Source organism: Callithrix jacchus, chromosome 22 (assembly GCF_049354715.1).
Source record: "Callithrix jacchus isolate 240 chromosome 22, calJac240_pri, whole genome shotgun sequence".
In the NCBI taxonomy this organism is placed as follows: domain Eukaryota; kingdom Metazoa; phylum Chordata; class Mammalia; order Primates; family Cebidae; genus Callithrix; species Callithrix jacchus.
The window spans coordinates 5,476,778-5,489,665 of NC_133523.1; the positions used below are offsets into that span (position 1 = coordinate 5,476,778).

The following is a 12,888-nucleotide window of genomic DNA, read 5'->3' on the forward strand; positions in this document are numbered from 1 at the left end:
AGAGCACAGGCTGAGAACCTGGCGGGGTTCTGTTTGCCTGGTTGCTCTGGGCAGCGGATTCCAGCCTGCAGCCTGCTCACTGGTTGGGGTTCTGGGTGTCGGGGGTGGGCAGGGGGGAGACGGTGGCGGAGACGGTCATCACCAGGGGCAGGAGGACCCTGGGCCAGGCCTTCCGCCTCTTCCAGCAACACCCCTCTAACAGCTTCGAGGCTGCCTCATCCAGGCAGGCTGCCCTGATCCACACCCACGCAGGCTGAGGCCCCCCAGGTTTTGCACCTGCTACCTTCTTGGGGGTCAAGGTCTCTCTGGGGGCAGCACTGAGGCGGCCAAAAGGTTTGGGGAAGGTGGGGGCTGGGGATGGGCAGCTTCAGGGTCACAGAAAGGCCTCGATCTTAAAAGAATAAAATTTATTGTCCTCTTCTTCCCTCAGGGTACCCCGGGGAAGCCCCTGATGCTACTTGTAGGCATTGGCCTTGTGCTTCGGCAAGAAGGTGAAGTTGGGGGGCACCGGCCCAAGGAGCATCTCGCTGTGGGAGGGCGGGGGAAAGCAGAGTCAGGCCCCAGGCCTGCGCAGTGCCCCCCATGACCCAAGGCGCCCCGACTCCAGCCCCCGGGCACCTGATGCGGATCCAGTCATCTGCCTTCTGGCTGGCCATCAGCGTCTCCAGGTAGTCTCGGCCCAGGTAGTAGGGTGGCCGTTCATTGATCCTCTGTGGGAGCCGCTCCAGCAGCCCCACGGGCACGTACCTGTGGGCGGGCGGGTGGCAGGATCCAGTCAACCCAGCTAGCCCTCCCCAGCCACGGCCCACACAGTGCCCACCCTGGCCAGCCCCGGTGCCCACCGGCACAGGAAGGATAGCCACTGGAGCAGGAAGCGCCGGGTCTTCTCCACGCCCTGCGTGTCCGAGCCCCAGTGCTCCAGGCCGTAGTTGGTGAAGTCCCGCAGGATGTCCAGGCGCTCGGACGACGAGATGTCCCAGTGCCGCTGCTCCTTGATCTCTGTGAACAGCCACGGCTTGAGGAGGGCGCCCCTGCAGGGCGGGTGACAGTCAGTGGTCGCAGTCACCAGCCTGCCTGGGATCCTGTGGCCCAGACCACGAAACCTGCAAGCCTAATATGCCTCCCAGCTGTGGCACACAACCTTCAAAGCCCAGGACTTTTTCTATTTTTTGTTTTTGAGATGGAGTCCTGCTCTTGTAGCCCAGGCTGAGGTGCAGTGGCGCAATCCTGGCTCACCGCAAACTCCGCCTCCTGGGTTCAAGCGACTCTCCTGCCTCAGCCTCCCAAGTAGTTGGGATTACAGGCTTGTACCACCACCCCTGGCTAATTTTTGTATTTTTAGTAGAGACAGGGTTTCGCCATGTTGGCAAGGCTGGTCTTGAACTCCTGATCTCGGGTAATCCACCTGGCTCAGCCTCCCAATGTGCTGGGATTACAGACATGAGCCATCAAACCCGCCCAAAGCCCAGGACTTTCAAACCACAATGATCAGATCCCACAGCAGCAGCAATTCCCAGTCCCCTCCGCCCCAAAACAGCCGCAACTCCTGACATCGCTCTCTCCCACTCCCATCTCGGGACCATCCCGCCACAGAGCAGGCATGGGCGATGGCGCGTCGGGTTCGGGGCGCCGCTGCTGTGCATGAAGCTGGAGCTGGATCTTGGTAACCCCCCAGGCACTTACCGGGCAATCATGACCCCGGCGACACCAGTCTGCATGGCGTGGTTGGCGTCCTCAAATGACAAGATGTCCCCGTTTCCTGAGGAGATGGAAGCTGGGGTCTCAGGGAGCCACGGGCAGGTGGGACTGTAGGGTTCTCCTCACCAGCCCTGTGGGAGTTTTGGCTGACCCAGGGGCCCCCATCAGGGTGGTAGGAGGGGGTCCCAGGTGGGAAGGCGAGCAGCCCAGAGGTGTGAGTGCCCTGGGGTGGCAGGGACAGGGAGGTGGCTTCCCGGAGTACCCACCGAACAGGGGCATGGGGCTGGCGGCCTTCACGCACTGCGCGATGTACTCCCAGTCGGCCAGCTTGGTGTAGCGCTGCTCCCGGGAGCGGCCGTGGAGCTGGGGGAGAAGCCGCCACGCAGGGTAGGAGGCAGAGAGTGAGACGCAGAGAGAGAGAGACCGAGAGAGCCAGGCTGAGAGGGACAGAGAGAGAAAGAGACAGAGGCAGAGACAGAGGGAGGTGTGGAGGTGAAGAGGGAGGGACGGGAGGAGAGGAGCCGTTAGGAAGGGACTAAGGGCAACCCCGAGGCCCCGATGCCCGGGGTGTCCCAAGACCCACCGTGACAAGTGCCACGCCCCAGTCCCGCAGCTCGGGCAGCAGGCGGTGCGCCAGGTTCACGCGCTCCTGGACACCTGTGCGGATCTTCACGGTCAGTGGCACGTCCAGTACCTACAGGACGGTGGGAGGTGGTGGGAGACGCTGGGAAATGATGGGGGGAGGTGCGAGGCCGGGCAGTTGTTTGGGGGCCAACGTGGCACATACCTGGTTCATGCCACGAACGATCTGCTGAAACTTGGCCAAGCGATTCATGAGGGCACAGCCCCCACCCTGGAGGAGACACGCGGTGGAGGGAGAGCAGGACCTAGGCCCAGACCCCTCACCCCTGCTGCCCTGAGGCCCCCACCAGGAGATGCCAACCCACAGGCCACACCTGAGCCCAAACCCCTGACCCACCACCACCCACGACATGGCCGGCTGGCTCAGTGCCCTCCTGCCCAGATGGGGAGACCGAGGCACATGTCCAGGTCTGCTACCTTCTTGTACACAAGGTCAATGGGGCAGCCGACGTTGATGTCCACGAAGTCCACCTCCACGGTGCGGTTCAGCAGCTCGGCACACTTGGTCATGGTGTCGGGGAAGGCGCCCTCTAGCTGCAGGGGGCAGGGATTGTGGGGGTGAGGACAGTCCAAACTGTCCCCACTTGGCCATTCCCTGCTTACTGGGAAGCGCTGAGCCAGCGGCCTCCTCCCTCAGGGCCTCCCCGAACGAACCAAGGTCTGTCTGTGAGGCGTCACGCATCACGGCCATGGCCGTCACCCCCATCCCACAGCTGCGGCCAGGGGGTCGGAGAGGCAACCAGGACAGGCCTGGAACTGGGCCCTGAGAAGGCAGCCGAGGGCCCCTCTGCTCTCCCTCCCCCAGGGCGGGCACCGACCTGGATGCCAAAGACGTCCTCACACTGGTGGCGTTTGAGCAAAGCCCACTCGGACATCTGGCCCTGCAGCAAGTTGGTGCAAACGGCCATCTCTCCGCATGTCACATCTGCCCCAAAGCGCTTGCAGATCCGCCGGAAGGGCAGGTTCCCACACTGCGGGTGGCAGGACACACACTGGTGCATGCACACACACACACACACACTTGTACACACACACATATAGACACGCACACACGTATACACCCATACACACCAGGGGCTGGTAGGACAAACACATGCATACAATCACATCACACACACATCACACTCTCGTACACACATGCACAGATGTATACGCATGCATACACACCAGAGGGGTGGTAGGACAAACACATGCATACACACACATCACATCACACACACACCACATCACACACTCTCGTACACACACGCACAGATGTATACGCATGCATACACACCGGGGGGGTGGTAGGACAAACACATGAATACACACACACATCACACACACATCACACACTTGTACACACATGCACAGATGTATACGCATGCATACACACCGGGGGGGGTGGTAGGACAAACACATGAATACACACACACATCACACACACACCACATCACACACTCGTACACACACGCACAGATGTATACACATGCATACACACCGGGGGGGTGGTAGGACAAACACATGAATACACACACACATCACACACACACCACATCACACACTCGTACACACACGCACAGATGTATACGCATGCATACACACCGGGGGTTGGTAGGACAAACACATGAATACACACACACATCACACACACACCACATCACACACTCGTACACACACGCATAGTTGTATACGCATGCATACACACCGGGGGTTGGTAGGACAAACACATGAATACACACACATCACATCACACACACACCACATCATACTCTCGTACACACATGCACAGATGTATACGCATGCATACACACCGGGGGGGTGGTAGGACAAACACATGAATACACACACACATACACACCGGGGGCTGGTAGGACAAACGCATACATACATATATCATATCACACACACACACATCACATCACATGACATCACACAATCACACATATCACATCACACATCACATGACACACACATCACATGACACACGACATCACACACACATATCACATCATACACTTGTACACACACGCATATACACACGTACACACACATACACACCGGGGGCTGGTGGGACAAACACATGCATACATACATATATCATATCACACACACACATCACATCACACATCACACACACAATCAATCACACATATCACATCACATGACACACACATCACATGACACCACACACATCACACATACATCACATCACACATACACTTGTACACACACGCATATACACACATACACACATATACACACACATACACACCGGAGGCTGGGGATAAACACATGCATACACACACACATACAAACACACATGGGGTGTCAGGACAGATACGCTCATGCCTGCATGCACACACACATTTGGGGTGGCAGGGCAGACACACATGCTCAGGCACGCGCGTGCACACACACACATCACACACACTTGTACACACATGCACACATGTATACACACACATACACACCGGGGGCTGGTAGGACAAACACATGCATACACACACACACAAACACAGACGGGATGTCAGGACAGATCCGCTCATGCCTGCACGCACACACACATTTGGGGTGGCAGGGCAGACACACATGCTCAGGCACACACACGCACACACACAATCACACACACTTGTACACACATGCACACATGTATACACACACATACACACCGGGGGCTGGTAGGACAAACACATGCATACACACACACACAAACACACACGGGGTGTCAGGACAGATCCGTCATGCCTGCACGCACACACACATTTGGGGTGGCAGGGCAGACACACATCCTCAGGCACGCGCGCACGCACACACGCACACACACAGTGGGTGGCAGGACATGTGCTCTGGCATGCACGCATACACACACATCACACACACATTCAGGATGGCAGGACAGACACGCTCACGCATGCCGGCATACACACATACACAGACGCACACACGCACAGGGGTGGCAGGACACACGCTCCCACAGGCATGCGTGCACACACACACACACACACACACACGAAGAGTGACCATGTGGCGGGCAGGGCCCCGGGAATGCTCCGCAGCCCCAAAACCCAGCAGGTGGGGACAGACACTGAGCCCTGCTAGAGTGACCACACCGCCACCCTGCCGCCCCAGCAGTCAGAGCCAGCTCCTACCGTGGTGAGGGGAGCCAGGTACAGTTTGCCACGGATGTCCAGCTGGAGGGAAAAGCATACACCCCAGTGAAGCTTGGCCCTCCACCCTGGCTGCTGAGGCCCTGGAGCTGCCCCTCCCCCACAGTCTAGGATGCACTCCGCCCTGCCCCAAATGGCCTGGCTCCTTTTCTGAGTCTCTGCATGTGTCAGTCAGTCCCTTCATAAGGAATGTTCTTTTCCTTATCATCTCCTCCACTGGAGAGCTTCTACTCAACCATCCAAACCCAGCCCCAACGCCCCTTCTTCCAGGAAGCCTTCCATACTGCCCACCCTGCCCAACCCTGACCCTCTAGGACTGAGAGTGTGTCTGGCTTTTTTTTTTTTTTGAGACGGAGTCTCGCTCTGTTGCCCAGGCTGGAGTAGAAAGGTACAATCTCAGCTCACTGCAACCTCCGCCTCCTGGGTTCAAGCAGTTCTCCTGCCTCAGCCTTCTGAGTAGCTGGGATTACAGGTGCCTGCCACCACACCTGGCTAATTTTTGTATTTTTAGTAGAGATGGAGTTTCACCATGATGGCCAGGCTGGTCTTGAACTCCTGACCTCAAGTGATCTGCCTGCTTTGGCCTCCTTAAGTGCTGGGATTCTAGGCGTCAGCCACTACGCTCAGCCCTGTCCAGCTCTTTCTGTCCCCACCAGAGCAGGACCTCCTGAGGGCTGGGCCCAAGACAGCACAGATGGCGTCTCAGCCGGGAGGTCCTTCAGGGCACAGCCTCTGACTCCCAGGCATCTCAAACAGGAACGTGCACACAGCTGGTGCCTAACTGATGCACACCTAGACAGACAGGTCTGCTACTGGCACTGTCCGTAACACGTACCCGCTTCTTCTCACAGGGCCGCAGCCTGACCACGTCCTCATCTGTCAGGGGCCCGCAGGTCCGCACAGGGCTGCTGGGAGGGGAGTTGTCCTGGCTTGGAGCACCCCTGGCTGCTGCGTCCTTGGGGACAGTGGCAGCAGGTGTGAGGCCAGGGGGCCGGCCCTGGCTTAACTGGCGCAGGGCCTGCTCGGCTCGCTCAAAGCGGACCTCGCGCTTCCGCAGCTGCTGCTGCAGGCCTTTGTCCAGGCCATTGCGGACGGGCGGCGGCTGGGCACAGCGAGCTGCCAACTCCTCCCGCACCAGGTTCTGGCCCTCGGGCCCCAGATGGGCCCCAGCGAAGCGGCACGTCACGCCGTAGGGGCAGCGGCCGAAGGTCTCGAAGAGCACACAGCGGGGGCCCAGGTCGGCCGGCTTGGTCTCCAGGTAGCGTCCCACGTCATGCAGGAAGCGGCAGCGATCCCCGAAGACACACTTAGCGGCTGACTCCTGCGGGGACACAGGGAGGGAGTGAGGGAGGACAGGGAGACCCCGGGGCAGCCCAGTAGCCGCGGCTCCAGCTAGATCACCCCGTCTCCATTTAGACAACTGAAGAAGAAAAATAATACTGGCCGGGCGCGGTGGCTCACGCCTGTAATCCCAGCACTTTGGGAGGCCGAGGCGGGTGGATCACAAGGTCAGGAGTTCAAGACCAGCCTGGCCAAGATGGTGAAACCCCCGTCTCTACTCAAAATACAAAAATTAGCTGAGCGAGGTGGCGGGCGCCTGTAATCCCAGCAACTTGGGAGGCTGAGGCAGGAGAATTGCTTGAACCCGAGAGGCGGAGGTTGTAGTGAGCAGAGATCGCGCCACTGCACTCCAGCCTGGGCAACAGAGCAAGACTCCATCTCACGAAAAAGATTTTGTTTTGAATAATACCAGTTATAGTAAAACAAAACCTTACAATTTGTAGTTGCTATGTAATAAAGTAAATGTTGCCCTGTTGTGTGCTGTTTTATATCATACGTTCCCAGCTCTGTTTAAGGCAACGTCACGCCTTCCTGCAAACCATGAAACCTTATCTATCCTCCCCACATTCTCAGCAAAGTTCCCGGCCTCTGAAAATTCTGTTTTTCTTGCTAACCAGCTGCAAGGTCACGAGGCAAATAAACTCAAAACTGCAAAATGCGTTTCTCAAAATGTTACTTTTCAAATGGAAAGGACATCACAAAATACATCACAAGTTAATTACTGTTTGTCCTGGCTTCTGTAAACGTGCTCTCTGCCTCGTCATCCCGTACCACCCAGGTGCATAAAAGGCACCCATTTTCTCTGTCCTCTGCTCAAAATTAAAAATCAAGTCTGGGCCAGGTGCAGTGGCTCACGCCTATAATCCCAGCAGTTTGGGAGGCTTAGGCGGGCGGATCACAAGGTCAGGAGATGGAGACCATCCAGGCCAACATGGTGAAACCCCATCTCTACTAAAAATGCAAAAATTAGCTGGGCGTGGTGTCGCGTGCCTGTGATCCCAGCTCCTCAGGAGGCTGAGGCAGGAGAATCACCTGAACCAGAGAGTCAGAGGTTGCAGTGATGCGAGATCATGCCACTGCACTCCAGCCTGGAGAAAGAGTAAGACTCCGTCACACCAAAAAAAAAAAAAAGCAATTCTGCTAGGCCCGTAATCACATTAAATAAAAGCCTCCTGCAACCCCAGCGGTCTCTCCAAATGTCTAATTTCCCGCTACACGTTGAAACAGTGACAAGGCCCACAATATACCCTGAGGAGGAGGAAGATGGAATGGCACCAGGGCAAGCTGATGGCGCACTGCTGAAGGCCCAGGAGCTTTCAATGACCCAGTGCCAGAAAATACACCCTGCTCCTGCCTGCCTGGCAGCAGTGCTCCCGTGGCTGCACTCACCTGGATCAGGGAGGGGCACAACCTGTTCTTGTCGTAGTGGGTGGGTTTCACATGGCTCCGGCCCTTGTTCTGGCCTCGGGCCCTCTTCTGAGCCTGCTGCTGCTCCCGGGGCTCTGCTGTCTCCTCCTCCTGCCCGTCCTCCGTCTGCCTGTTCTCCGTCTGTCCTTCCGCCGACTGTCCATCCTCCAGTCGGATACGCTTAGCCTCAGGCTCAGCCAGGTCATTGCCACCAGGGTCTCCTACCTCAGTTTTCCGGCAAGGTTTCTCCTGGCTTTTAGCTTCCAGGAATTCATGAAACTGCTCCTTGGTGGTGAGGTATCTGCCGACAGAAAGGGAAAGGAAAACCCTCGGAACATCAACACTGGGGAAATGAGACTAGAAACATTTGTTCGTGCTTAAATCCTTCTGCTGACGGGGAACTCACTACTTAACCAGCCAGCTCCTAGCCTGGGGCACCTCAGGGCCTCAAAAAGGACTATTTTGACTGGGTGCCGTGGCTCACGCTTGTGATACCACCACTTTGGGAGGCCAAGGCGGGGTGGATCACCTGAGGTCAGGAGTTCGAGAGCAGCCTGACCAACATGGAGAAAACCTGTCTCTACTAAAAACAGAAAACTAGCCGGGCGTGGTGGCACGCTCCTATAATCCCAGTTACTCAGAAGGCTGACAGGAGAATCGCCTCAACTCGCGTGGCGGCCAAGATCGTTCCACCGTACTCCAGCCTGGGCAACAGAACGAAACTCGGACTCAAAAAATAATAATAATAATACTATTGTGCCTGGGTCCTCATTGTCAAAAGTATTGCATGAAACTACAGCTTATCAGCCAAGAACATCCCTGCTCACGTTGGGCTAAGAAAAACTACAAGTCCCAGCATGCCTTGAAGTGGAGTCCAAGCCACCACATTCCCCAGCACGCCTTTCGGCCCTACACCGCAAGCCCCAGCATTCCCCGCGGCACTCCCTTCAAGCACTAAAGGCCGCTGGCGGAGCACATGCGCGGTACGTCCATATGAAGGGACTACAATCCCCAGGATGTACCGCGGGCCTGACCTCAAATCCCGCCTGCCTTAGCATGCACGTGGTGTCTTTCGCGCAAGTGACAGTCCCCAACGTGCACGACCTCAGGTACCTCCGTTGATCACGCTGCAGGCGGAAGAACGGCCCGGACTGAAGAGCCAGTGGCTTCTCGCCCTCAGCTGCTGCCTAACGTCCCGGCATGCACTGCTCAAGCCGCACCATGGGTGCCGAGAAGGACCCATGAGCTTCCCTCCTGTCCCGGCGACTCACTGAGGCTTAATGGGCGCCACTCCCCGTTCCAACGCGCCGGCACCTGAGTCACAGCCACCGCCATTCTCTGGAGGGGCCTCCGCCGCTCCCTCCGCCATCGGCGCCCCTCAATCCTGCTCTGGAGTGTGGCGGGAAGGCTTTCCAGGTCGCGCGTGTCTTCTCTGGTTGTGCTGGAGAAGTGCGCATGCTCCTGTCTTTCCAATGATGCCATTGCGCGCTCGTGACGTCACGGGGGCGGTGCCTGCACGTGTGGGCGTGTTTCTATATAAACCAGAGCCTGGCCAGTTGCAAACTGGACTGCAGTCGACTTCTGCACTCATCGGTGTTACTCGTTAGGGTGTTTTGGTGGTTTTGTCTCTCGTTCTGTCGCCCAGGCTGGAGTGTAGTGGTGCGATCCCAACTCACTGCAGCTTCGTCCTGGGCTCAAGCAGTCCTCTGTCTCAGCCTCCGGAGTGGCTGGGTCTACAGACAGGCACCACTAGGCCTGACTAATTTTTAAATTTTTGTAGAGATGAGGTCTCGCCAGGTTGCCCAGGCTGATATCGAACTCCTGGGCTCAAGCGATTGTCCCACTTGTGCCTCCCAAAGTGTTGGGGCTTACGGGCGTGAGCCACGGTTCCCGGCCCCTGCTAGGGTTTTTAAAAACGTAAATTAGGCGGGGCGCGGTGGCTCAAGCCTGTAATCCCAGCACTTTGGGAGGCCGAGGCGGGTGGATCACGAGGTCAAGAGATCGAGACCATCCTGGTCAACGTGGTGAAACCCCGTCTCTACTAAAAAAATACAAAAAATTAGCTGGGCATGGTGGTGCGCGCCTGTAATCCCAGCTACTCAGGAGGCTGAGGCAGGAGAATTGCCTGAACCCAGGAGGCGGAGGTTGCGGTGAGCCGAGATCGTGCCATTGCACTCCAGCCTGGGTAACGAGAGAAACTCCGTCTCAAAAAAAAAAAAAAAATGTAAATAAAAATGTAAATTAGGCCGGGCGCGGTGGCTCACGCCTGTAATCCCAGCATTTTGGGAGGCCTAGGCGAGCGGATCACCTTAGGTCAGGAGTTGGAGACCAGCCTGGCCAACATGGTGAAACGCCGCCTCTACTAAATTAGCCAGGCGTGGTGGTGTGTGCCTGTAATCCCAGCTATTAAGGAGGCTGAGGCAGGAGAATTGCTTGAACCTGGGAGGCGGAGGTTGCGGTGAACTGAGATCACCACTTCACTCCAGCCTGGGCAACAAAGCAAAACTCCGTCTCAAAACAAACTAAACTACACTGTTTTTATGCAGGACATTAGTTCAACAAAGAATTAGTTGAGCGCCTCTCTGCCGGATGCTGTCAGACAGGGTGTAGGGGGTGTGGTGGTAAACAAAACGGAGAAATCCTTGCCTTTAAGAGCTAACTTGGGAGTCGGAAACACAGACAAAAAAAAAAAATACTCAGAATTTGGGGGATTGGTTCCAAGACCTCCGCGAATACCAAAATCCGCGTGTCCTCCAGTCCTGCAGTCACCCAGCAGAACCACTGTAGAGGAAAAGTCCGCCCTCTGTTTCTGAGGCTTTCCCATCCCGCCTCCGCATTTGGTAGCGGTTAAGAAACCTGCAGATACAGGTGGCCAACTGTATTTTATCTTTTTAAGACCACTTATAAGTGGATAGATGCAGTTCAAGCCCTCACTGTTCGAGGGTCAACTATGCATGTGTAGATAGACATAAGCGAGGTGGGAATGAAGCAGTAAGCCAACTGGGAACGCCACCCTTGGCTGTGGCAATTTTTTTTTTTTTTTGGAAAGGGTGTCTCGCTGTGTCACCCAGGCTGGAGTGCAATAGCGTGATCTCGGCTCACTGCAACCTCCGCCTCCCTGATTCAAGCGATTCTCCTGCCTCAGCCTCCGGGGTAGCTGGCATTACAGGTGCCCACCAACACGCCTGGCTAATTTTTGTATTTTTGGTAGAGATGAGGTTTCACCATGTTGTCCGGGCTGATCTCGAACTCCTGACCTCAAGTAATCTGCCCGCCTTGGCCTCCTAAAGTGCTGGGATTATATGCATGAGTCATCACGGCCGTCCTTGTTAAATTTAAATATTTATTTATTTATTTGAAAGAGAACCTCTGTCACCCAGGCTGGAGTGCAGGAGCACAATCCTGAGTCACTGCAACCTCCACCTCCCTGGTTCAAGCGATTCTCCTACCTCAGCCTCCCAGGTAGCTGGGATTACAGACGCCCACTATCACACTTGGCTAAACTTTGTATTTTTAGTAGAGATGGGGTTTTACCATGTTGCCCAGGCTGGTCTTGAACTCCCAAAGTGCTGGGATTCCAGGTGTGAGACACTATGCCCAGCCAAACTGTAATTGTTTTTTAGAGACAGTTTATTTATTTAAATTTATTCATTTATTAAAAAATAAATTTGCTGGGTGCGGTGGCTCACGCCTATAATCCCAGCACTTTGGGAGGCCGAGGCGGGTGGATCACGAGGTCAAGAGATCGAGACCATCCTGGTCAACATGGTGAAACCCCCTCTCTACTAAAAATACAAAAATTAGCTGGGCATGGTGGCGCGTGCCTGTAATCCCAGCTACTCGGGAGAATTGCCCGAACCCAGGAGGCGGAGGTTGCGGTGAGCCGAGATCGCACCATTGCACTCCAGCCTGGGTAACAAGAGCGAAACTCCGTCTCAAAATAAAGAAAGAAATAAATTTATTCATTTACTTTTTTGAGACCGAGTGTGGCTCTCTTGCCCAGGCTGAGGTACTGCGGCTCTATCGTAGCTCACTGCTGCCCTTGCAGTCGCTAAGGTGGCGTCTGAGAGCGTTCTGAGGCCCTGTGCAAGACGCCGAGATCACACCGCTGCACTCTAGCCTTGGCAATAAGAGTGAAACCCCATCTCGACAACAGAAAAAAGTATTCGGAAGAGTCGTGGGAGAGGGCTGTAGGGATGTGACAGGGAAGAGTGTTCCAGGGCAAAGGAGGGAACAGTGAGTGCAAAGGCCCTGAGGCAGGAGGAAAAGCCCTGGTGTGCTGGGGGAACACTGAGGAGGCCCAGATGGCTGGAGCAGAGACGGTAAGTGGGGGAGGAGGAGGAGGTGAGGGAAGGGAGGTGAGACGGTGCCCACTGCGCAGGACGCGGTGAGCTTTGAGAAGGACTTGGAGGGCCATGGAGGGCTGTGGGCCGAGGAATACCGGCTCAACTCGGCATTTGCCAGAGTCCCCACCATGCCCTGTTGTGCCCCCTAAAACTCCTAGGAGACTCAGGGCTCTGGACTCAGCCAGCTTTGAATCCCTGCCCTTCCACTTACCAGCTGGAAACAATAGTGTCTCTTACACCCCAGTCATCTCATCAATGAAATGGGGCTGATAAAGTACCTCCTTAGAGCAGGTGCTCACGCCTGT

The 12,888-nt window shown here is 56.0% G+C and overlaps 1 protein-coding gene across 4 annotated transcripts; it reads right to left on the minus strand.

Annotated features, from left to right (window-relative positions):
- Nucleotides 1–392: 392 nt before the first annotated feature.
- On the minus strand, nt 393–9,690 carry DUS3L (dihydrouridine synthase 3 like). 4 transcript variants are annotated; one of them, XR_008478455.2, is made up of 13 exons: nt 9,509–9,690; nt 8,220–8,538; nt 6,325–6,810; nt 5,472–5,513; nt 3,159–3,332; nt 2,758–2,874; nt 2,486–2,551; nt 2,282–2,392; nt 1,965–2,061; nt 1,684–1,759; nt 843–999; nt 619–747; nt 393–527 (listed from the first exon to the last, which is right to left on the minus strand). XR_008478455.2 is itself a non-coding variant. In XM_054249365.2 (13 exons), exons 1-13 carry the CDS (start codon nt 9,604–9,606, stop codon nt 455–457), a joined length of 1,956 nt encoding a protein of 651 aa, XP_054105340.2. In that variant the 5' UTR covers nt 9,607–9,690; the 3' UTR covers nt 393–454. The 4 variants fall into 4 exon arrangements, 3 of the variants coding, with proteins under 3 accessions (XP_054105340.2, XP_054105339.2, XP_054105342.2); XM_054249365.2 differs by having other exon boundaries at nt 843–1,031; nt 3,159–3,311; XM_054249364.2 differs by having other exon boundaries at nt 843–1,031.
- Nucleotides 9,691–12,888: the final 3,198 nt, after the last annotated feature.